The 25,841-nt window shown below is 40.9% G+C and overlaps 1 protein-coding gene across 2 annotated transcripts in view; it reads left to right on the top strand.

Moving 5' to 3' along the window:
- The window catches only part of DHRSX (dehydrogenase/reductase X-linked), a 167,387-nt gene that overhangs the window by 83,343 nt on the left and 58,203 nt on the right, over positions 1–25,841 (top strand). For both annotated transcript variants that reach the window (XM_074607379.1, XM_074607388.1), the window contains one exon: positions 22,798–22,899. In XM_074607379.1, the coding sequence (XP_074463480.1) occupies positions 22,798–22,899 (102 nt within the window). The remainder of the gene's footprint in view (positions 1–22,797; positions 22,900–25,841) is intronic.

The raw sequence follows: 25,841 nt of genomic DNA on the forward strand, positions 1-25,841 counted from the left end.
GATCAAAACAGACTACCTTCCTGAATGAGGGTTTTCTAGTTCTGAAATATAAATTAATGAGCTCACTGAGTGTCTGAGAAAACTGTTATGATGCAAATAAGAAAAGATATAGACCAAGATAGTTAGATGGGTCAATGGATTCTTAGGAAAACAACAAAAGCTGGGATAGATAAGCAGGTAATCAGTTCCATTTTTCAGCATCACAGTAGAAGCAGAATGACAAGCGCAAAGAATGCAGTCTCTTGTAGATAATTTTCATTATATCTGGACACCTGCTTTTACAGGAAACAGTAACATCACTAGCTACTACTCTTCAAGATACCTCTGACAAATATAAAACTGGGTAACTCATTTACTTTCTTAGTACTAATAAATTCCACATAACTGCTAAAAATTATGATCGAAAAAAATGGGAAATAAAAATGGTTTTATTGTTAGTGTCATACTTTTTTATTCTAATTATCTAGTCAAATATTCAGATTCCCATATTTCTAATACAGTCAGTGAAGGAAGGTCACCTTCCAGAACTTCCTTTGAAAGAGCCCACCATCTTCTGACCACCAGGAAATCAAAGTGCCTCTCTGAAGCACTGAGTGTAGGGTTTGGCCTACAGACTTCTCTTTAGAGAACCAAGTGGGTTTTTCTTCTGAATTTCCTCATTATTTTTCTTATCCTGTCCATATCTATTTGTTCTATCCTGTAAAATATCTGTTTGTTTCTGTAGGAAGAGTTCTGCCAACACTGCGTGTATTGGGAAAGTACTCCAAATGAATTAAAGTGGGAGACAGAAAGAATACCCAAATGCTAATATTTTATTACTTTCTACTATTAATAAGACAAGTAATTCATGCTTTTATACAACTATAAAAAGGACCAAAAGCATTTTGTTTTGTTTTTATCATTAAACTTCTGATGATAAACATGTTAAGTACTGTGTTCAGACCATTGCATACAAGACTTGCAGTTAATGTATAATTAACTCTAATTTTCAAGCAACTTCTGCTTGTTTCCTGTATGCATTTCATTAAAATGCTTTTCAACGTAGTAGAATTTCATTACGGGAAAAACAGAAAACAAAAACCACACACAACCTGCTCGCTGTTCTTCTATTTAAACATGCCCTGCATTTTCAATGCCCTGCATTTATGCCAGAGTAAGAACACGATCACAAGTGACAGCACTGATGTCTAATGAATCCTGTTAAGACTGGACTCTTGAACTTTGAGCGGGGAGGGTCAGAGCAAGCTTGTCTATCCAGAGCGCCAGTCACAGGTCCGGTGGGATGGAAAATGACCTCTTTAGTGTTCCACTGATTGCTGTGAGATCCCTCGGGTCTGGCAGATCCTGGAGAGGGAATGTATAGCAAGATGCATGTTTAAATAATAGGCCAGAGATTATGGCCAAAATCTAGCAAGTGGTTGGTGCAGATGTAGCCATCAGTCATGGGCAGATGGATTTCATTTACCCACAAGCAAGGTTGCACAGGAGATCAGTGCAGGAACTATCTGATTGATGACTGGAAAAAAAATTTTGCTTTCAGTGGCACATTCAAAATATGAAGGAATAAGCTTTGAGAAAGCAAAGAGAAGCTTTGAATTGCCAATTCACTCTCCCATTGAAACTGAGATGTGGAAGAGGAGAATGTGATAGGACACTAGAAAAAGAAATCAAAAGTCAAAAGAGATACGATGGACCAGTGGAAATTGTGATAGGACATGCATGTTGGTAGGGCAATGACAGGTAGGTCAATGGTAGGATAATGACAAAGAAGGAAGTACAAAAATATGTAGGAATATAACATAGGCTTGTATTAATATAGTTTATCAAACAGGAAGGCGTGAGTAATATCAACTGTTGAAGACATTTGCAGTCAGGACAGTAAGGCTTATTCTCATGGCTACGTAGTTCCAGGACTGGGGTTTGCTGCCAGTAAATCAGCCAGGCCAGAGCAGCTACAGATCCGCGAGGTGCTGGTTGTGGCTGGAACGGTGCATGTGGAGCACTTTGATTCCTCCGATTAGAATGCAAGTCAAAAATAGAGGTGCAGCCCTCGGAGTGCTAGGTACTGTTTACAGGTTGTAGCGTAAAAAAACTTGAAAGAAGTTTTAAAATCATTTATTGCCATTCAAAAAAGTAAATAAAACAAAGGAAGAAACCTCTACTGCACCCAAATCCAAACAAACCCTGCCAAACCCCCAGCCCTCCTCGTGCTTATCTTTTCTACTAGTTCCTCACGGCCACTGAAGCATTTTTGAGAAAAAAGTTCTTTAAAACTTTGCTAATTTACTGTCTTCCAACTAATTCAAGTCAAATTAACGGTTGCTGTTGTATTCTTTGTGTTACTATAGCTTATCCTATACTGTGACAACTGTCTTAATCTTCTTTTGCATTCTTGGCATGTTTTATCTGTTTTTTACCTTTCGGTGAGATCAGCAACCCTTGCCTCAAAATACTGCCCTTTCTTCTGCCCTCACATCTTTCTTCCTATATTCCCCCAAAGACCTAGCAAAGAAGGGATAGCGTGTTAAAAAGTCGTTGTGATATTTGGTGATGACTTTTCCTATATGCCCTGTATGGAGGACAAAGAGCATTATTTAAATGAGGACTTTTCCAAGCCTGTCATACTTGTTTTTTCCCTGGATTGTTATGATGAGACTTAAAAGAATTTTAACGGCAGATTTTCCAGCATGGCTTAGTTGAACGTCTTGATATTAAATTTTAATCATCTCAAATGAAGCTCTGTGTGGTGCAGTGAAATTCAGCAGAAGTATGCTGTGCTAATAAGCTGCAAACTGTTAATACTGAGATGCTTTTTGTCTGGCTGGTATCAAAAGGCTTCCCTGAGCAATACCGTAAAATAAGTTTTCAGCGATAAACTCGAAGCTCATCTGTTAAAAATAACCGAAGAAAAGGAGGGCATCAGTGGATTCAGTGTTATTAGGATGACTAAAGGTGAAAAAGATAAGCCACTGCTGTAGCAGCTTAGGCTTTCATATATCTGTGAAGAAGATAAATGATCCTAAGATGTATTCGGTGGTGTATACCCAAAAGAAATTAGGAAATATCAGTACCAACTTCTGTTGAATTCCTTCTAAAATACAGGGTACTGTCCTGCTCTGCACGTTCAACAAAGTTGAATGCAAACTGAAAGAGAGAAATGTTTCTGAGGTAAACAGAGAGTCTGCTTTAACAAAAAAAGACTAAATGAACTTGTTTGGTTTTATCCAAAAATAATTGAATGTGAGAGAGGCCTTGCTGCCTGTGTATATGTCAATGGGGCAAATAATAAAACCAATGTAAACATATTTACAGTAAAGGACAATTTGCAAAAACAATGAAGTATAAACTAGCCATGAATAGTATTAGGCTAGAAGTTAGAAAAAGTCTCCCACCAGCTGGAAAGGTGAGATTATGGATGAGGCTTCTCATAGGAGAAAAGAACTATTTCTAAAGTAGAAACCCGTAAGTTTATGAAGGGATGTGACGTGGTGCATGTGGATATACCCATGATTTGTGATGATCTGTTCACTCCGTGCTTCCTAACTTTAACTGCAGTTATGTTGCTTGGTTGTAACCTTATACAGTAAAATAAAAATCAGAGTCTTCCAGCTCTTTTGCTTTCTCTTGCACAAACCCACACAAAACCATAAGGATTAGATAACATCTTTTATTGTTTACTATGGCAGTGATTTCTATAGCTCAACCAAGATTTGGGCTCCCTTGTGTAAATAGAAAGTGATTAAAGAACTTGCAATAAATAATTTACCACTAATTAAAGTAAGTCAACCATTAAATTAATTTAGAAAATTGCCATTGTATTTTCACTCTTAAGAGTTCTTAATCATTATTTGTCACAGATCAATTTTTGCATTTCAATAGACAAAGAATTAATTACAAATGTATGTAATTATTTTGCTGTGTTTTACCCTTCTTGATAAACTCTGGCAATTTTACTTACAAAACTGTTTGAAACCTTGGGTTCAAGCAGCTCTAAAACACTTGAATAGCACTGTGTACTTTCCCCAGATAATGCTACATTAATGGATTGAGGACAGAGACTGGTGGAATAAATGTGATAAGTGGCCAGGAAATAGCGCATAGATTACAGAAATGTCTTTTGCATGGTCTGATGACTTTTTAATGCTTTTTCAAAATTCATGATGTTTTTTCCCACTGTGTTCTTTACAGGTAGATTGGGTAATGTGATATGAACTCTGAAAAATTTGAAATTTTTCAGTTCCGTGCATTCTTGTGAATCTGATAGTCTTATAATTTTGTTATCATCATGGACGAAGTATTTGTGTCTGTCAGGTCGTCCCTGTACCCATTGGTATGCTATCCACATTGCCTTGCAGAAATGCAGAGCTGTGAACAGATAACTGAAAGACGAAGCATTTGCCACACTAATGTGTCGTTATTTGCTTACTTTGATGTTCTCGCACATGATAGCTCAACCTTTTCTTCAAAGGGATCCCACTAAACTGTAACTGCAGTAAGGGCCTACGGGAATCTCTATTTGTAGGAAAAATCACACCTTTTTCTATTGCTCTTCTAATCGTATGATGTTTTAAATATATAAGCCATGTGGCATGATAATCTTTCCTGACTCACCGACATACTTAGGTCAGGGTTTTTCATGAGTAGTGGCTTTTCTAGAATTGTCTTTTATAAGGCTCTGCAGTCTGTGTTTTTTTTTTTCTGAATGTTTGAAAGGAATGAGATCTGGTCAAAATGTGAAAGTGATTGGTAAGTTTTGGTCACTTGGACAATATTAGAGCTTTTCCACTGAAGCAGGCGTGGTATTGGACCTGCATTTGATTTTGGGGCTATGTTGGTAGAACTTTGTATTTAGCCATTGGATTTTCATTCCAGACGAAAGTTTCTGTCTTCCATCTTGCTCGTGTTTTTGCAGAGCACTTCAGCTTTCGAGATTTTTACCCATGGTGTGTTATAGAATTAATACCACTTGTATTTAATTTCTTTTTTTAATTTTTTTTTACAAAGAGTATCTCTCAACAATCTTGGATTCCAAGTCTGACTGATATTAATAGGTGGCTTTATCACAAGCTGACCACAGTATAAGAGATGGAGTACTCTCAGAGAGCACGGATATGTTCTTTTAAATTGTGTAAGTACCAGCTGTAAGTTTCTCTCTTGTGTCAGTCACCAGTTTTGTTGCTTCCCCACTAATAACTTGGTCTTATTTCCCCTTTTAGTAGTTTAGACAAAATCGTATAGTTTAAAGTGACAGATTAGATGTTTCTGCCAGGAATTAATGCACTACAAACATTCTTGAGGTCTGTATTTCCAGCCACTAGAAGGATTGCTCGCACTGTTTTGTATCAGATGCATCCTCGTCCTCCTCCTTTCATTGAGAAGCTCCAGAAGACAGAGTTCAGTTGGAAGGAGGGATATGTAATTTATACCCTCCCTTACCATAAGCAAAGCCAGATTTTAAAGAGGGACTGAAAAAACAGAAGAATGCAACTGCAGTGGAGGGAAATAGAGGAGAAGTGATACAGAGGAGGAAAGATGTTGCTTTGGATTTCTGCGTCAGGCTAAGCTGTCCTGCCAGGTGTTACGCAAAATACACCACAACCCAACTCCCAGGAAAAAAAGGAGCAGCATAAACTGGCCCTTCCTAAGAGTAGATTCACTTCATCCGCAAAACGTAGTAGTCAGGAAGACAAGGGCCAGGGGGAATTAGAAACTGCTCTCATTGTGGGCAACCAACCATGTCAATCCAGAGGAGCGTGGAAGGACTCCCTGCTCCGAGCACGGAGTACAAATGTACTTGCCTCAACTTCATGCATGAAACATAACCTGTAACTTTTGAAATGTCATGAGTGGTCACTCACATACCTTCATTGCACTCTTTTTGCCTTTTAATGGTTGCTGCTCACTACAAATGAGGTAAAAAAATTATTGGCTGGATAAGCCACGGTTGCCAATGCCAGCATTGATAATTCAAAAAAAAATTTCATTTTTTAAAAATCTTTGCTGATGTACTAGTTGCATACACAGTTTTTTTTGGAGAGTTTTGAAAACAGTCCTACATTAAAGTGGTATAAAATCATAGCTGTGAGTCATAGCTTATGCAGAGACTATGTAACTTCTGCCTATGTTAAGAAAATGTATCTTTAAAGAGCAATGATCAAAAACGCGTTGATTAGAGATAAAGAATGTAGTAATTTGGAACAATGCAAGTCAAGCATCTTGAAGGGTTTGTTTTCTGTTAGAAATTTAAATCTCCTAAAAAGCATTGCCAAGCTGTAACAAGTCCTTTATTCCACAAAAACAAAATTATGTGGAAAGTGAATATCGCCCTCCAGCAAAATTACATTCCAGGTTGCCCAAACGTCTTAAATTGTTCTGTGTTCTCTCTGGCTCGGGCTTCCCTTTCTTCCTCATTGACTTCACGGAGGCAATGGTAAAGAGGTGTCTTCAGCGAACAAGAATGCAGTTGTTCCCAGAATAAAGACAGGAAATATTCATGATCAGTTTACCTTTTTCTTCATGACTTTCAAAACAGTTTAATAGAGAATGGGCGTTAGTGGGTCTGAAGTCTTTCTGCTCCACCTCTTTCTCTTTGGGAAGGTAATTTTAAAACAGAAATGATGGCTGAATACTGTGGGAGGTCATCTATGCAGATGCGTATTATAGATAGCTGTGCCTGTCAAAAAGGAGCAAATTACAACTTTCTCACTGTGAAGTCCAGATATGTTTGAAGATATGTTATTAGACAGGTACTGAACCATTTGTGTAGAGACAGATGAAACCCTGCCTGGACAATGTCAGGGGAATTTCTGCTTAGGAAATACTAATAAACTTGCAGTTTATAAATATATTTATTCAAGGAGACATAGTAGGGAGCAAAGAAATTCTCCAGTGGTGTCACGAACAACTCTCCACCCCCTTGGTTATCATGCAAGATAACCACCGTTGTCCTCCTTTTTCATCACAGAACAGGAAGATGCAACTGCAGCCACACAGGTTTTCCATGTCTCAAGATAACTAGCCCCATGGAGAAGAAGCAGCATCCTTGTTTCTTGCTAGCTTCCCTCAGCTAGTAGCTCATCAAGCTGTGTCGTAGCTCATCAAGAAATTATAGGTTCGACTCGGGAATGAGTAACTGTAGGGACAGGCCCTGTGTCACACAGGAGGTCGGAAAGGCGGGCTGTACTGGTGCTGATCTGTGCAACGCCCAGCATGAGGCAAGGCTCTCCCTTTTTGCCAGGAGCCCTGTGCCACAAGTGTGGGCATACTTCAGCCATTCCCACGTTTTCTTTCCACCTCGCTATCTGTAGGCTACATCCTTGTTGAGCTTTTTAGAAAGACTTTTTGTGTAATTTCTCTCTAAAATATAATCATCCCCCTTTAATTCAGGTCAAGACTTGTATCATTTCCAGGCTCGCTGGAGAGGGGATGATGCCTCCCAGCTCTTACATGTGGCAGCGCCTTGTGCCATTGCGCTGTGCCCGCAGCCTGCAGCCAGCAGCTGGGAAAGGGGTATATTTCTCAGGAAAGCAGAAGCTGATGGTTTGCTGTAAACACAAACCTCCTGAAAGAAGATTTCTTCTGGAGATTGGGAGGAGAGGATAAGGGAAGATGAGGGGAGTGAAGTGAGTGTGTATGAAGGATGACTGGATGGGGATTAGTTCCTCCTTTGATGATTTTGGAGGCTGAGCAAAGAAAAATCCTTAGTTTTCTGCATCCATTAAAGCTGTCAGGACAAGCAATATACAGAAGTCGAGTACAGGGTGGAGGGGTCCCTTGGGAGAGTACCCTAATGTTTGTGGGAGGCTAATATTTGTATTCAGAGGGTGTTTCTAATCCTAACATCATTTGTATATTAAAGCTGTTTCAGAGCCCAAGTGGCATCTGGACATTTGCCTCTCTACATCCACTAGCTACCACCACCATTACAGTGCAGATGGCGGTATGTCTGCCTTGGGGTATAACTTATAATAGGGAGTGAGGTCTGCATTTGCCAGAAATTGAATTATCAACAGCTAAGGATCTGAAAAAGTGGAAAAATTAAATAGAGATAAATCACCGAGCTTTGGTGGCTGCCATCCAAGTAGTCTGAAAGAACCAAACAACAAAGCAGCCAAGCTGCTAACCCAAATATATAATTTACCCTTAAATGAGTGCTCTACCTGCCCATTAAAAATGTGTTGTTCCAGAGCTTTATACACAGCTAACCAAATTTTCTTCAGTCTCAAAAATAGTGGTGGAGGAGATCTGTGTCACTTTCATGAAGTAACCAGAGGAAGCTCATGGCCCCTGTGCCAGCACAGGACACTGGGGCTGGATGGTCGCTCCAAGACTTGCTGCAGCCCTGCTCCCCGCTTTCCCCCAGGCAGAGCTGACATATTTTCCCGGGCAGGCTCCAGCTCATCTGTGCTGCCCTTTCCCAGATGAAGGAAGGGATGCGGGAAGAGGACTCACCACCCTACCCAGCGCCAGGGTGGGTTGTACAATGCTCGCTATGGCGTTGGAGGCTGGATTCATCCCTCTGCAGGTGCGAGTTGGGCTGAGCCCTAAACATAGACTTAAGGAGGCACTATGGTGGGTGAGAATCTGCTAAAAACAGGCAGTGTGGTTTTTATGTGTTGCGGCATGCTGCACCAAAATTTTGCATCACAGCCTTTTGATCTTGCAGCACTGCTAATCTGTGGCTCTGCAGCCCTTCAAAATATATTCAAAAGGTAGCATTCAGATCCAGACCTGCTGTTAAAGTTAGTCTGCTAGAATAGCATGCTTCATTGCATAAAAGTTATTATCTGATTTCTTTCCCAATATGTGAGGGGTTATCTTTCCCAAAAATGCTAGTTTGGCATTACGCAGAAATCAAAAGCCTTCATAAGTCTTTAGATCCAGTATCCTGCCAGTTGTAATTCTCTGCTCCCCATCTTCATGGTGTCAGGATCACAGCTATCACCGTATTAGAAACAGTAATCTATGGTAAGAAGACTTTCTAGCTTCTTCATTAACCAAACACTGATAATACATTAGAAAGCATAAGAAGACTAACTTCATACATTATTAATTCCCTGCAGAGGATGCAAAATTTAAAAGGGGTCTTGTCTTTCTGAGTTTATGTTTCTTAGGTAAGAGAATGGAAAAGGAAAAATCCAGTTTACCTATATTTGAGTTATACTTGTGTATAAGCAGACTAGTGAGAATCTATTTTCTCCCTCCCCGATCTTAAAGGCTTATCCCTGAAGGGTGTGCACCAAAGGAAAAAACCAGTGCGGTGACTATTGCCTCAAAAAAGGCAGACACTTCTACCTACTGCTGGTTTCCTCTCTGCTAACTAGAGAGCAGACATACACAGAAATAGATTAATACACTTGTTATGCATTCAACAATACTATACATCTCTGTTGACCAATCCAGCGAGCTCGGCTGCCATCACTTGAATACGACTGATGCCTTGCTCTGTATCTTGCACCCCTTCTGTGGGTGAGAAATTCAGACATGGAGGAGTATCTCACCAGTACTTTTTTAAAATGAGTTTATCTGATCAAAGTGTCTCCAGAAAGACACTTATCTCTACAGGTAGTCCTTTCTCTAGACCTGGCGTAACGGGCAGTGGCAAAGACTGTCATACACAAGCTGGATTTTTGAACAGGAGAAAGGCTTAAGTATCCATCTTTTGTTCACCTGATATCTTTCTGAGCTGTACCTTTAGAAAAAATATTTTATTTTGTTTTGTTTTTCCTGAAAAAAGGGGTTTTATGCAGTTAAAAGTAACTGTTTCTTTCCTAAGTAGTCCCCAAATGAGAGTGTACCCTTTCCAGCCTTCCCAGGGATGTTTTTTCTCATGAAAGGAAGAATTTCCACAAACTGTCTAATGAAAACAGTTATCAGCATGAGTTGAGATTGGACAATACACAGGATGCACATTCCTAAGAGTAAGAATTACTCAGATCTCCCAAAGTCAGTCTGCCTTCAAGAAGAATGAAAATACCAGAAGCACTGAATACTGAGATGGACGAGAAGAATCCCGTGTCTCCTTGCTCAGTGGCTCTGGCTTACATTGCCTGAAATTCCAGGTCAGCATTAGCAGGGAGCTGCTATGAAAGATAATTGCTTTAAAGCCCCTTGTTAAATACAGACACTACATTAGCGTGGTCATGTTGAAAGTTCTGGAGGAACAGCAAAGGATGTGAGATGAGAAGTAAGTAACAAAACATGATTGCGGGGAGCGGGGGGGGAGGAGATCTAGAGGTTCCTAAAGATGAATTGATCTCAAAAGAAAGAAAAAACACCACTTTTCTTATATGAATACAACCCTGAAAATGATAAGAAATACCTATTTGTATAGAACTAAAAAGAGAAAGGAGGTGGAGTCCAGCATACAGGGCAGCCTCTGAAGCAGCAATCAAGAGACTGTGGTTCTATTCTTGGCATTTATTCTTCTGCACTTTTCTCCTGTCACTTTGCTAGCTAGTAAGATCTCTGCAGCAGATTAGTAGCTGCAAGAGCTGTGTGATTTATAGAGCAGCAGCAAAACTGCCGGTTCTCACCTGGGATGCATAGTTATACTGTCGTTATTTTAGAAATGATAATGTCTTGCAGTTTGCTTAAGCTCGGTGTCAGATATGTGCCTGTATGTTCATAGCGACACCAAAACCAACCACCACAATTATCTTTACCTTCTTGGACTCTCAGAATGGGTTTGTCAATTAGAGTGTGCAACGATATCTCAATTTTGGTATTGAGAAGTCACAGTTACTTCAGAGGTATTCACAATACGAAAAGAATTTAAAAACTCCCTGCAAGACTCCTTATCTTTTTCAAGCATGAATTTTCTTTGTGTTACCCAGCTATCTGTGAGCCTTTGGCAAGGTCCTCCTGGAAGTTCTTACTCTCTTTTTTTTCCTAGTCTTGAGTATGGTGAATAACATTGAGTCATCTGCACGCGTGCCCGTTCTTTGATTTTTCTCTTGTTCTCTGTTCATTATTAGTTGAAACTGAGTGCTGGGATTCAAATCACCTACTTTTTGAGGTTTATAATGCAGAAGTTTAAATCTGAGTCAGTGTCCCCAAGCTCCCTTTGCAGTCTGCGGAGAGCGGTAAACAGTTGTAGGACATGATTCATCTCATCTTAAAGTAGATTTGTGAAACAGGTCAGATGAATCATATCTTAGAACCCCTCTACAGACCTAAGCTTGCTTAAGCATGAAAGAGAAACAGCCTAGTGTCAGATCTGGACAAAAGGAAAAAGTAAGCCTATGCATCCTGATTATTGGAGCAGTGAGAAAGGATGATGGATGATGACTACCATAACCCAGATAACACCCCAGGTATAGGCTGGCCTCAGCAGTTACACCAGTGGACCTTTGTGGAAGGAGCAAAGAGGGGCAGGGATGCAGGGGGAGAGCAGCCACCCCAACAAGTGATCAGAAAGCAGATTAGCTGTTAACCTAAAGCTGCACAACTGGTGGAAGGGGCAGCAGCCCCTGCCTCTCGCATCTCCGCCATCCTAGCTGCCTGCTCCTGCTGCCTTCCCTCTGCCAGCTCTGCTGCTTCTGCTGCCACAGGGGAGGAGTGACTCGCTGGTCCGTGTGAAGATTATCTCAAAAAAAAAAAAAAAAAGAAAAAGGAGAAAAAGTTGATTGAAGCTGGATGTGAGAGCTGCTCAAGCTTGCTGCATGGGTGCTAGCACTGACATGGGAGGAAAAGCATAAAACTTCTGAGGAAAAGGAAGGTAGTGTTTGCAGATGTACGTGTTGTGGATAGTTCTGTCTAGAGCAAAAGATGTTGTATTCTGAATAACTCAAAGTTATTCTTGCCTGGAGCTTGGAAATATTATTCCCTCCTTCTTTGTTTTATTTCCTTTGACTCTGCAAAGTTTTTGTCCTTGAAGTACTACAAAGCAGAGACACTATCAGCCTCTCTGTGTTACCTCAGAGGGCGTGGAGCAGAATATTTGCTGAGGTGTTTTCATGGTAATGCCAAAGCTTATTACAAACATAATTCTTCACACTGGAGGTTTTTATTTTAGTGGTTTTGAAATGGTAAGCAGCTATACTCAGAATATGCATGCTCTTTTCAGGAAATGTAGCCAATGGGAGAGTTGTTTTGCCATCACATAATTATTCTCTTGTATTAAAGTCTGGCCGTGAATTGAAAGTTGATTTCATTTATGAAATATCTAGACAGTGTACTGACAAACAGTCCTACTGGAAGGAATTTTTTTTCAGATCTCCAAGTATATATTTGATATTGGCTTATGGAGAGAAGTTCCTGCATGGCAGACTAGGTCCTGCTGGTTGCATTCTAAGTTGTGACTGAAACCTTTGATACTTACCATAAAATAGCACAGAAGGTCTTAATCTATTTTTAAAAATCAGTAATAGCAAGTATAATTTAAAAGACTGAAGGTTACAAGCCAGTTCACATCTCGTGACAATTACATCCAGGAGAAGCCATACCCGCACCAAGGGCAACCAAGTGGCCCAGCTCAGTTCTGGGCCACTGTGGGAACTGGAGTATCATCAGCGCTGAGCTATTTCAGTCCAAAAGCAGGCTAATTGGATTTGGAGGTTCATTACTGCAGCAACTAAAACAAAAAGTCTGTTCTACAGATATTGTGGCTCTAGGAGTACCTGTAATTAAGGTAGCCCTGTTTTAGCAAACCCGTGACTTTCTGAACAGCCTCTTTTTCACTGAAGCTCATGTTGATTCTCTCTCCAAAATGAATACACTGGGAATGTGAGGGCATCTTTTTTTATTATTTTATAAGGTGAAGAAATTAGACTCTCACATTAAAAAATGAATAAATTAGGCAGGCTGAGAGGAGCAAGATTTAGGGGTGTAAAGATATGAGCAAGGTAGCTAATTTGAAACTAAATTGAATTTGGTAGGGTTTGGATAGCTTGGAGAAAATGTTTTGAATAAATAAATTGCACTTGCCTGTGAACAGTAAGCTATTCATATAGAAAAGAAATTCTGCAAGTCAAGTGGCGAACAGCTCAAGAGGAGTGCTGGTGCATGTTTTAGTCAGGGTACATATCTAATAAAACATTCTGAAGAAGGCGGCTGCCAGCAAAAGATAGCTGGGCCTTTTTTTTCCCCTCACTGGTGCTCTTTCTTATTTGTGTATTTGTCCTTGATCATCAAATTATACAAATGATACAATATCTTAACTTCAAGCTACACAACCCAAGATGCATTGGGAATGTGCAAGTCCAGAGCGGAGAAACTGCAAACAAATGATAGCTCCATATACTTTACAGAACTATACCAGTTTAGATCAGTTGAGGACTCAGCAACTCTTCTAGGAAGACTCGTGCTCCTAGCTTGCTCTGAAGTACATTTTCATTTTGTCATCTGGTAAAAGCCTTGCTGACTTTTATCTTCTTTAATAGCTTGACTCTGTATTACTTCCAATCTTTACTTGAGTTTCATTCCTGATGGAAAGTGTCAATATGAGGACACTGTAATGTCTGTGTCACATATGTGCCATATATTTTGAGGTTTTAAATGAGATATAAGTCACAGTGTAGAGAAAAGCCACTGTAAGGAGTAACTGTCACCCAAGAAGAAAAAGAAACATATCTGCAATTCACAAAATATAGCAATGAAATTTAATACAGAAATCTGTTCACCAGGGAACAAGAGGAAAATACATCTGAAAGTACAGATAATAGGAATGAGGGTATTCTAAACTATCTTCTCTCCATAAAGGATGAATCTTCAGTTGCTCACTGTGAGCTCCTCTGTTCCCATGAGGCGGAGAGATTTTACCTGGGCCTGTCCTGTTGTTTCTGGTCCCTGTGGAAGAAAGAAAACATACTTAGCTGTGAACAGGATCAAGGCTGCCTTCCACAATCTTCAAAAAGAGATATGAGAAGCATTTCCACTGCAACACATTTTTTTTTTTTTTTTTGCCAGATAACAGCACCAGAGTGAAACTGGTGTGGCCACGTCATTTTCCCACCATTTCTCCACAGGGGTCTAAATCGGCCTATGCAGCTGCCAAAATCATATTTCCTTTCAACCTATGCGAAGGCACACCAGTAGATACTAGAAATGATGACAGAAGGGGTTTCCAAAACAGTTGTTCAGTGGGGTAAAACCAAAGTCTTCCCATAGCAACAAGGGACGATATCAGAGGACTTTGTCTCTGCAGTCAGAAACCTGGGTGATGAGCACCTAGACTCATGAGGAGGAGGGGGAGGGAGGTGGCATCTAATTTGCAGCAAGCATGTGAGGAAATTTTGTATGTATTTACTATTGTATTTGCTATTCTAAAAAATAAAGCCTTCCCAGTCAATAATCTGGAGGAAATTTTACCCACGGGAAGCTGAGATAACCCTTCTTGCCCTTGGAGCTGGCTGTGGATCCCACTGCTCTTGTCCTGCTGCCACCACCTCCTAAGGTTACTCTTCTGACAAATCGATGGCAGCTTATTTCTTTTCAAGCCATGTGCCTGCTGAACAGAAAATATCAAATATTATACAGCAAAGCCCTACTTGCATGTTTGGAAAACCCAGAGCATGCTGTGTCTGTTGGAATTGTGCTGAAATGGTAGCATATTTAAATAACATCCTACCCGGTGGTGCAATTAGCAGAGTCATGCGTAGGAATTTCTGTTGCTTTACATGGACTGCCTCCTTCTTGTATTGCTGTTACATGCCAGTGCTCTGGCAACTTGATCTGTGAAGCCATTCAGGGGGCTGTCCTGGGATGAGTCGGCATTTTGGCAGTAATGGGAGCGGCAAGTAGTGATGGAACTGAAACACTGTTCTTACCCTGGAATTTTGCTTATTTTGATTAACCAGTACACAAGAGCTACTGGGGTGTTTGTTGAATTCAACAAGTTGAAGGATGACTGGACTTGGCCATACACTTCTCTTGTGGAAGTTGAAATAGCTAAGCCAGACTGCTCAGTTTCCAAGAGCGAATTTCTTTTTTATTTTCCTCCTCTACCTCTGAGAGAGAAAGCATCTCTCCGAAAGCTGAAGTCTTTTTTCCCCATTTCTCTCTTAGTACAACAGGTTAAAGCTACATGGTTAAGAAATGGCACCATGGAATGCCTTTTTGTACAATAGCACTTTGAGCAGACAATGTTCAAAGCATCCTGAGGAAGAAAAAAAAGCATAGATTACTAATATTTGCCTAATGTGAATTTCTGTTTATGTCATGAACACCGATGCACAGCTCTTTTTGCACTGAATAGGCGGGAAGATGACACACAGAGGCTGTTCACAAAGGCTAACATTAGGCACAGGAAGCTAATCTCCTTAGACTGCCTTTAAAGTTGGTGGCACTAGAACGGGTGACTCAGAGAAGGAGCAGCTGAATTTAGGTGCTCTCACTTGCCTGCTGGAAGGCCGCAGACAAACTAGTTCAACTAAAGTTGTGAATGTATCTTTTAATGACCGTACCCAAACCGTATGTCTTTAAATATGCTCACTATTTTGATCCATGGCAGTGCACTCACACGCTTTGCCGGATGGATGTTTTCCATCTGTCTTTTTCTTCAATGGCGTATCACAAGCATCAGTTTGAACTGTATATCTGTGCTAGAGTTAGCCATGGTTTATTATTTCTGTCAATAGTCTATGAAAACTCAGTGACCTGAAAAAGTTCCACAAAAATATTCAGACTAAAAATGGACAGAGAAGACTGGGGGGAGCTTGTAAGATGTACAACAGGCAACAGCCAACATTTTGGTCCACAGCCACACATGTAAAACAATTTGAAGGATTAGAATCCAAAGTTCTGCAAATTGTCACCGTTACCACAGCAGGAATTAAACAGTACTGTAGGTATGATTGTACATCCTAGGATTTTCTGTGCATTAATCAATTTAATATTTAATTCCTGTGAATCTTGGCTGCTAGTGCAGAATGGAGGAGAGTCTGGAGTGCTTGTGGTGTAGAAGCCAGAGAGGTCATCAAGTGCACAAGGGCAAGGAGCACGACATAAATAGGAGACGCAGTGCTTGCTGCATTTATGGTGACTGTCTCATTGTACAGCTCAATACACAATTCCCTGGTACACACCTTATTTACTTCTGGGGTTTTGTTTGGTTTTGTTTTCCTAGAAGTTCATTTAAAGTAAGCACCTTATAGTCCTGAATAGCACGCAATCTTCTGTCATCATGCACGTCTGAGCAAAACTTGCATCCCAGCCCTTTTGTTAGTCCCAGGCAATGTAAGGAAAATTCTATTAACAGGAGTCATATTCTGTCGACGGGTTCTTGTGTGCTTCCACACATACCCAGTTTGTAGACGGATAAGCCCCAAGTTTGTATTAGGAGCCTAGAAGCACTTTTGCAGTTTCCACTCACAGTATTGGCATGTAACGGCCACAGTTTTGAGCTCAGCTGGTCAGAATTTCCAGAAGTTCATTCCCCTCCCTTGGCAGCCCTGTTTTGATTGAGAATTACTTTTGTTTTGGCTGGAAGATGTGTAAGCAGATGAGCAGAGGTTGCTGAGAAAGATGAGTTGATTCCAGGACGCCTTACCTTGGGGAGAGGACCACTGTAAAAGGGAGATACCAAGCTTGTCTTTGAAGACTGGACCAGCCAAAGCCACTGTTTATTACTGTCAGCAAGGACAGTCCAGTGACAAAAGGGAAGGAGGCTCCAGTCAGTAGTTTATGGCTTCTCCTCCCCACAGTTCAGGCTTTTTCTTCCTGGGATTTGCTCCACTTCATTTCCACCTGCCACCTTGCTGGCAGAGCTTCTCTAGCTCTGCAATGCAGCATCTATCGGATGGTAGATATTTGCCTTATTAAGAGCACTTTCTGGTAAACACCACCTCCGTTGCACTGTCCAGATGCTCAGAAGCATACTCAGTTCTTTCATGAGCAGGACAACATTTCTCCTTGCTGCTGTGCAGGTGCCAAAGTATAACTCTGAGGCAGAACAGCAGATGACAGGCCAAATTCCTCGGTGCCCCCTGTGGACATATGGCAGCCAGAGAACAATGCATCTGTGTGGAGCTTTTGCAACATGTTTTCAGGGATGAATATGTAACTACTGAGCACCATTTTTTATTATCTTGTCTAGAAATCGTTCTTGGTGCCTTGCTGGAGAAGTAACTCTTCCTGCTGGTATCTTCAGATACTGAATAGCTGGGTGGCAAATGGGAGCAGGCAAAGCAATTCTTTCTGTAGTCCCCTTTCCACCATGAACTACGAGTTCTGAGCTCCCTGCCATGCTGGGCAGAGTTGCAGCTTTCCCTAGAATGGATCCCCTGCTTGTGTTTCTAACATGAGAAAAAAAAAAGGGAAAACATGATGGAAAACTGCTTTGGCATAAGTAATAAAAGAAAGTTGAGTCTGACTTACGATTGCTGCTGAGATGGAGCTATAACTGTCCATAAGAATTTCAAGATGATGAGTTAGAGTTGAATGCAGAAAAAGTGGTAGTTGGTAGGCGGCCTCCATCTCATCTTAATCTGATCTAAATCAAACCTATGTAACATAATCTTTGCAGGAGCCCAAACGTTGCATTTTCCTGTGTTCAGCTGATCAGCGAATATCTCAGAAGTTACAGTCCCTGATCATTCACTGCAATATCTGTCCATTCTTTTTGCTTCTGAATTTTCCTTCCATAGTAGACTAAATTTCCCTTTTCATGCTGTTTATGCCTTTGTGATACAGCCACAGAAGAAATCTGCAGCCAGAGTCAATGGGGCTGGCCTGAAAAGCAAAGGAGGGGAACTCCAGCTGTTAAAAAGAAAGGTGTGCTAATATCGTGAAGAAGCAGACGGACAGAAATGGGGAAGTTGACCCAAAGGGGGAAACTCAGGGGAGCGTGAGCACTCAGGGGCTGTGTCAGGCTCTCCTAGTGCTGGGGCTCCTTTGGGCTCCCGTGGGGCTCATGGTGTCAGAAAGTTCTCTGACAGCCACCGGGTGCCTGTCTCCTTCAGGTCCGCTGACTGCAGTCACCACGACCAAGCGAGCGGAGGGTGCACAGTGCAGGAACAGGCACTGAACTGTACAGGTGCTCAGTGATGTTGTGTGCGGTCAGACAGCGTAGCTTTGTGGGATTCGTACGGCCTGATTGAGAAGCAGCCCGAAAAACATCATGCCAGCTTCTCTCTTACTGAAAAGATGATGCACCAGGCAGATACATGTTTGAAAGAAAGCAATTAGGCAAAGCAGCAATCGTAGCACCATCATATACATATCTATTCATACGTGAGTAATGGCATCAGTAACTCTAGCTGTCTTTTGGGAAATTATGCTCCTTTTATATTTTATTAGCTAATAACTTTCTGACAACTGAGTCATCAAATTACAATAAAATAATAGTGAAATATTTTTAACAGTGAATATTTTAGCCAGTGTCTGACAATTATGTACTCACTTGCTTTCATTGGAAAGATCATTTAGGTAAGAACAAGAAACATCCACTGAAGAAAGAAATACAGGCATGTCTGTCATTTGAGAAGAACCTGAAAGCAAGGGGAAGTATAGGAGAAGGAGAGATAAAATATGACTGAGTTAGAAAACGGAGTATTTCAGTAGAATTAGCTGCAGATATTCTATAAGTAGATTCTACTCCCCATTTTTGTTCTTAATGTCATACAGCAAATCAAAGGAACCAGTTAGTTTTGAAAACATATTATTAAACTCAAAAGCATAATGACCACTATTGTCAATTACGAGGTACTTGAATTATTTGGAGTCTAGTGGCAGACAAACCAAAAATGTAAGACATGTCATATCTAATTAGTTTGTTTGTTGTTACTGCACATATTTATTTTTTTTGCTCATACCTATTGCCATCACTGTTTCTGAGAAGCGATTCAAGCCACATTGCTGGTTCAAGTTCAGGTTTGGTCATTTGCTCCCATTATTAAACAATGGTCTTTATTAATTAAGACATTTTAAATAATGATTTTCTTACTATATTTTTGCATGCCTTTGAAATATTCTAAAAACTAACGATTTCCCTTCGCTTCTAGCTGTGTCATTCTTCAGTATGTTGTGAAAAAAAATTAAATACTGGGGCCATGGGTCAAAGAAGAAGCTGGGTTTCTGTTCAGGGCCCTGCCACTGAGTCAGCACACAACTTGGAGACGTGTTTTGTCACTCTTTCTCCAGTGGAGCGGCACCTCCGTCGGCGCAGCACTCGCGCCAGTGAGGCCGCCTCCCTGGCGAAGAGCCGCCATGCACGAATAAGCATGAACAAGGACTTTGGCCGTTAACGTTTCTGCCCCATGAGCAAAAAGAAGTTTGGGGTTTGGTTTGTTTGTTTGTTTTCCTTTCCAAAGCATGTTCTGATCTTTTGAGGGCAAGTGCTTTACAAATACCCAATATGATGACATACTTCCCAAGTAAGCAAGTAAATAAGCTTAGTAATGATAGCCTTGGCCTAGCATGCCATTACTCTGGGAGCTGTACAGTCATAACGAAGGACAGCAGTTGCTCTGCGACACTACAAAATTAAGGGAGAGGAGATCAGACAAACATAGTAAAATGTTAACTGCCAGGAAGAATGGGATTGTTCCAGTCAGCCTGAAAAGCACTCGCGTTGGCACACCAGTTATCTAACCACCATTGTAGTTGGCAATGCAGAAAAGGATGATTTTGAGGTCAGATGAGGGGAGAGATTAAAATTTAGCTCAGTGAATGTTCTCAGGGGCTTGCTTTCATTGTAGATACAGTGTCATTAGCAAAATCCAGGGGAGTCAATATATGTTGCCACAGTCCATATGGGTGGTGAAGATGTGGTTGGACCTTGCACTCTGCCACAAAATACTGCAGCTAAGGAAACTCCAATGCCTTCTGTATCAAGATGAATATTTTGTCTTAAAAGAGGCTCCTCCATTGGAAGTGTGAGTGGCTGCCTCCTAAGAAGCTGATCGTGCTTTCCCTAATCTCCTTCCTTGATGAGCTGCCTGGAGAAGTAGAGTAACAGCAGAGTCAGCATAAAGCTTTGCCTAGGTCTTTATTCGTTGTTGCACTAGTTACTAATAAGTTAGTACAACCAGGTTTTGTGCATCCGAGCAATTACAGTGCTGTTCACGGAGGTATTAAAAAGACGGGTAGACATAGTGCTTAGAGATATAGTTTAGTGATGGTTTTTGTCAGAGTTAGGTTTACGGTTGGACTAGATGATCTGAAAGGTCCCTTCCAACCTAAGCAATTCTATGATTCTATATAGATTCTATGTAGAGCTTCTAGCCCACAAGAGAAATGACCTGAACAACTCTTTTGTGTTACAGGAGTTAATAACTTTTGCATTTTCTTACTGCCTCCAGATGCAGGACATCAGTGAAATTAAACAAACTTGCAGACCTCCTAAAGGTCTATAGGGAGCTCAAGAAACTGTCCAGTGTTATTCGTGGGTCAGTGTTGTTTAAATGGTATGACTTTACAGCTTTTTTGAAAAAAATGTATTTACACTATCTTAAAACTGGAAACTAAGCTTACTTGCTTTTTTTTTTCCTTTAATGGAAAAGGCCACTAAGTAATTTATATAAATTCACTAAGACAATTTCAGCAGACTAATACTGTCTAGGTTCAAAATATATAAGCATTATTAAAGCTCTGTATTGTGTAAAACTGAGGGGAACTGAAGGAACTGTTCTCCTGTAAAGGATTTTAATAAGAGCTGTGATTGTCTTTTGTTATTTAGCTTGCTCTTGTGCCCGCAGGCCTTCCTAAACTCTTATTTTACAGACACACTATAAAGAGGTATTATAGCTCACAGCCTCGGCTGTGACAGGATGAAACAGTTTGGTGAACATCCCTGATGGACCGGGGAAAAGAGTAACAGGAAAGGTCTCTTATTGCAGCCTGTGTTGAAGCCTGTTTACTCAAGAGTTTAATGTTCTTGTCAGAAAGGCTTTCTTTAGCCTGTGTGAAGAACTGTATATCTTTAATTTTCCTTTCTTGTAAAGGCTGTTTCTTTCATAGGAAGAGGTGGGGGAAGCCATCTGCAAGGAAGGGGGTGGTTGTTCCTTCCCAGGGGGCACAGGGGAGCACCCCCTTGGGCTGCAAGGTGGGAGGACGCAGGGGAGTGGGGAGAATGCAGCGAGGACCTGGAGCCCCAGTCCTCAGCTCTGGTGGCCAAAACTGTACCGGGGACCAGGCATCTGTGCAGAGGTTGCCACAGCTTGGGAGACTGGGGAGTTTGTTGAAATCAAATCAGACGGTAAGGACTCACCCCGCAAGGACACTGTGAGCAAAGGGAGCCTTGTACAGCCTTTGCCTTTCGTTCTGCTGGATTTAGTCACTGAAGGTTGCTCAGTACTGTCTGACTTTCTAAAGTTGAAACACATTTTGGTCTTTCTTGGAAATTTCACTTTATGGAAAAGGTTCAGGCAAAGCCACCTCAGAGCCCTAGTGTACTGGGTCTGGCTGGGGTGGAGCTGACAACATGTAGCTGACTTGGAGTCCCACCGCGACATGTAGCAAACCAGAAGAGAGAATAACTCACATTTTCTTGCTTAAAACACAGCTAATACTAAAACAAATCAAAAGACTGGGGTGCAATATGTATACTTTCTCAAAGGCGGTGGAGGTGGATGAGGTCACAATTTTCTGTCTTTTTCCCCTTTGCAGCGTTTCTAAAGAGTTAGGATTGTTTGTGTGCTACTGCCGTTGTGTGGGGGCACTGCTCGTTTTCACTTCATAACCTTGATCGTGGCTGACGTGCAAGGCAAGGCAACTGATGAAGCAGTGCTGTGAGAGGCAGGGGGTGAAAGCTGGACAACTGCAACAGGAGGAGAATTTTCAGACCTGATGGGTTTAAAGTTAATGGTGGTTTTAATTAATCTTTTTTATTTTAATTAATTAATTTTGTAGTGTTCTAGTGAAGGTCAATGGCTGACTAATGCTTTGGACAAAGGATGCTTTTGTTAGAGACATGCTTTTTTGGAAATAAAAACATACCAGGGTTAAATATATTTTGAGACACTAACACCCTGCCCCTTGACCAACATCGCTGGCGCAGGCAGACTGCTGACCCGCTGCCCCCTGCCACCCTGCCCCTTGACCGACATCGGCAGCGTAGGCAGGATGTAGGCCGCCCACAGTATCCATGTGAGGTCTGATCCTCTCAAATCACACTGCCATTGACATAGCCAAGGGGCGGCGCAACTTTCACCCACATTCAAAAGGCATTTACGTGACTGGTTGTTGCTGCCAGGTGACCCGGACACCAAGTGTCCCTGGCTGTCCACCAGAGCCATGGCACCACAATGCCATGTTTGCTATCGGTGATCGGATGAGTCGCTGTATGGGCACGCTGTTGCTCATCTTTCCTGCTGCCTCAATAAAGCTTTGTTTTATAATGCATTGTCAGACTCTATCACTGTTCAGGCCGCAGATGCTCAGCAGATAATCTGGAAAAAAAACATAGGGCAGCATATTTGGCATCAGAAACACAGGGAAACTTTGTGGTGCCCGATGTGGCTCCTCCTCACCCTATTTGATTTCCAGCTGCCATGTCTTGATCATCTCAGTGCTGAAGAGCTGTAGCCCCTCTTCCTAAATGGTAGCAGTAGAAAAAACAGTAGGACTGGGACATATTTGCTCCGTTTGATACCCTTCTTCACCTCCTGGCAGCAGCATTCCTCATATTTGCTCTGAGAAGAATCAATAGTTTAAAAATAGAAATGAAGGAAGGAAAGAGAAAGAAGGAACCTTCTGAGACCAGCTTCACCCATAATTTTCAGAAGCCTGATTTATTTTTAGAATCTTTACTTTCCTGGTGACATCATCACAGGAGTCCCTGTTGATGTCTATAAGTGTGTTTTTATATCATTGTAACTGATTTAACTCTGTTTTTGTTCATCTCCTCTTCATTCTCAGTGGAGTTTTTATACTGTGATTTGGCTTCCATGAAGTCTATACGGCAATTTGTGCAGCGGTTTAGAGCAAAGAATTGTCCACTCCATGTCCTGGTGAATAATGGTGAGTTTTCATTTTTTCTTCACATATCTGCAGGGGAAGATGTGGCAAATGGGGCTTTTGTCTATCACTTTACATTTCAAATTGATTATCTGAACCATACAGCAGGTAACAATGTGGCTGCATTAACAGGGATGGCCTTACAGGAGTTAAATTGCATTTTTTGGAGAGATTGTCAGTTGAGCAGACTGAACACTTCAGTGCCACACCTGCTCGCGATGTTATTACAAGTCTTGTTCCTTTGCTGTGTTTTTTATCTCTCCAGCACTAAAAATCATGTCACTACGCAAGAATCTGAGCATCCCTAATTGAAAAAAAAAAAAGGAAATGAAATGAAATATATACTTTATGCCTGTAGAAAAGCTGTCCTTTCACCTTTATTTACTTTCTCTCCCCTTATATTTTCCCTGTATGAACACATGCATTTACTGTGGCTGCCTGGTGAGCTGGACTGGGGGGATTAATCCATCTGAAATATAATCTAGCAAATTATCCAGCGACCTCAGAGCAGTCACTGCTTAGATCAAGGTGCTGCTGGAAAGTTGTCCATAAAGCTGCGTCCTCAGTGGTCAGAGAACAAATTAAAACATTTATCTTGCATTCATACAATTATCAAATAAATCTCATTACTCTTAGGGATTTTAACTTTTGTTGCTCACATACTTGGTGTCTAATTATGTTTTATAGCCACAGTATTTTTGGAAACCAGCCCGTGCAGTAATTTTCCTCCAAAAACCCCGCATGCTCTGCATGCACTTTCCTAAAGGGGAATTTTCACCTGTCTATTTAACGAGGGGAAAAACCCGCCAGCAACAATTTAGGCTTCTTTTATAAATTTTCTGCTGTTATATGCTGCTGTTCTTGTTTTCACAATTATTTGCATATATTTTTATTAAGACATCCCAAAGGACATTTTCTGCTTTTCTGTGCACCCTTCAGTCCTAGTGAGGGCAAATGTGCTGTAAATAAATGGGTTTGTTACATCTGTTGATGCCTTAAAGAGCTGTCAGTAACACAAGCAAATATTGCAATAAAAATTCAAGAGTATTTTATTTCCTGATTGATATGAAACATTCATGAAATGTTCAATTAAATGTTCATTTTTATTTGATTAGTCAAAATAGTCTACCATTATTATTTTAATTGTGCAATAATTACAGGTAGTGGATATTTAAGCCTAGTTACAAAATCTTTACAGTTTTACATGCCTACTTTTAAAGATGCAGAGTACAAACTGTTACACAGATGGGAACACCACTATCTGAAAAAACAGCATTTTGTGGAAAAAAAGTGTTTTGAGATGTATGCACCCATCAGGCATCCCCTGCCCTCCATCGGTTTCCTGCACAAAGAAAGCCAGGACTGTGCAGCAGGGGCTTGGGGGCAGCTTGGGGGAGAAATGATGGGTCTGAAGCACAGCACAGCTGGGAAGCCCTCTTGAATAAAGGATTTTTTTCTGCCCTAGCTGCTGTTGAAGCAGGATGGATGAAAATTGCAGTTAAATATGTCAAGAAATGGAGTTATATGAAAATAGGTCTCCTAATGTGCCTAATATGATATGAGACCAAAGAGTGTAGGCCCAAAGCTTCTTTGAAGAAAGAAGCTTGAAACTAATATTTGCCTGAATCGGTCTATGTTTTTGTGACCTACAAGAAGGGCATTTGATTTCATTTAGACCTGGTTACCAAATACAGGCAAGAGAAATCTGTTGATTGAGAAAATTCTGTTAGAAACTACAATGAAATGAAGGGCCCAACTCTACTTTTTGCTGAATCTTTAACAAATCACAGAAGCGATCATGTTCAAAGCTGCTGTAGAGACTCCTGTATAATTAAGTTAGTCTCTGACCATTACCTGGCAAGTCACCAGCCTTCACTTCTGAAAGCTCTTTCCCATGGTTTTTTTTCTTCTTTGGTCCTTTTTGCTTGCTCTTGTAAATTATCTATAGCATTTAGTTTTGTTACTAGTGTTGTAGTGAAAGCCCAAGTGATTTCTTGGTACACCAGGGGAAAATGAACATACCTAATGGAGGAGAAATAGCCTGATGCAAAAACCTTTGAACAGCTTCTCCTGGCTTTCCATCAGTGTTGAGCACATCCAAGACAAACGCTGATGTTTGGGATAACTGGTAGGCTTTTCCTTTGCCCTTTGCCTTCCTCTTTCATTTTTTTTGTCATTTTTTTCACTGTAATGCAATGCACTAAAGAGGAAGATTCAGTCCATTGTGGACTGCGGGGTTGGAGGCACTACTCACTCAAAAGCCTCATCGATATTGCCAACTCCACTGCCTTCACCACATGATCCCCTGGACACAAGCCTGGGTGCCTGGAAGAGGACAATGCTTGCAATATTTAAATATCTGATGGGAATGAAATGTTGGACATGTTATCAGTGAGTGCGCACGCTCTCTGTCAGAAAACTCCGTAGTCAAGATAAAGGCATTTTGCATGACCATTAGATGTCTTGGTTGATTTTCTTACGTCTCAGTGTATGCATTTAGAATGGTAAGTTTCTTAGTATCACCTAGTACTTTCTTATTTCTTACACATCTTGAGGCTCTAGCGTTCTTGATATGAAGAGATGGTTTTATTTTGTAGCATATGGGGAAGAGCCTGTGAGCCAGGGCATCTGCACCATGCATTTGTAGGCAGTCGTATGCTTTTAAGAGTCTGACCCACAGTCTGTTGGGGCTACTGGAAAGTCTCCATCACGTTTTGAAAATCAGATTTTGTGGGGTTCCCACGATTTCTGAATCAGAGCATCAGCAACCTAATAAAAATTTTCCTCTCTATCTTCATAGGACTGAGCATTTTATTACGAAAGACTGTATCCTTTTATTACATTTAATGTAAAAAAGCCAAGAACTGTTACATCACGTTTTTTGGCACCCCAAATTAGTATTATTTAATTGCTTTAAACCAAAATCTTTTCAGTTGATTGATATA

The sequence above is a fragment of the Larus michahellis genome, chromosome 1 (genome assembly GCF_964199755.1).
Source record: "Larus michahellis chromosome 1, bLarMic1.1, whole genome shotgun sequence".
In the NCBI taxonomy this organism is placed as follows: domain Eukaryota; kingdom Metazoa; phylum Chordata; class Aves; order Charadriiformes; family Laridae; genus Larus; species Larus michahellis.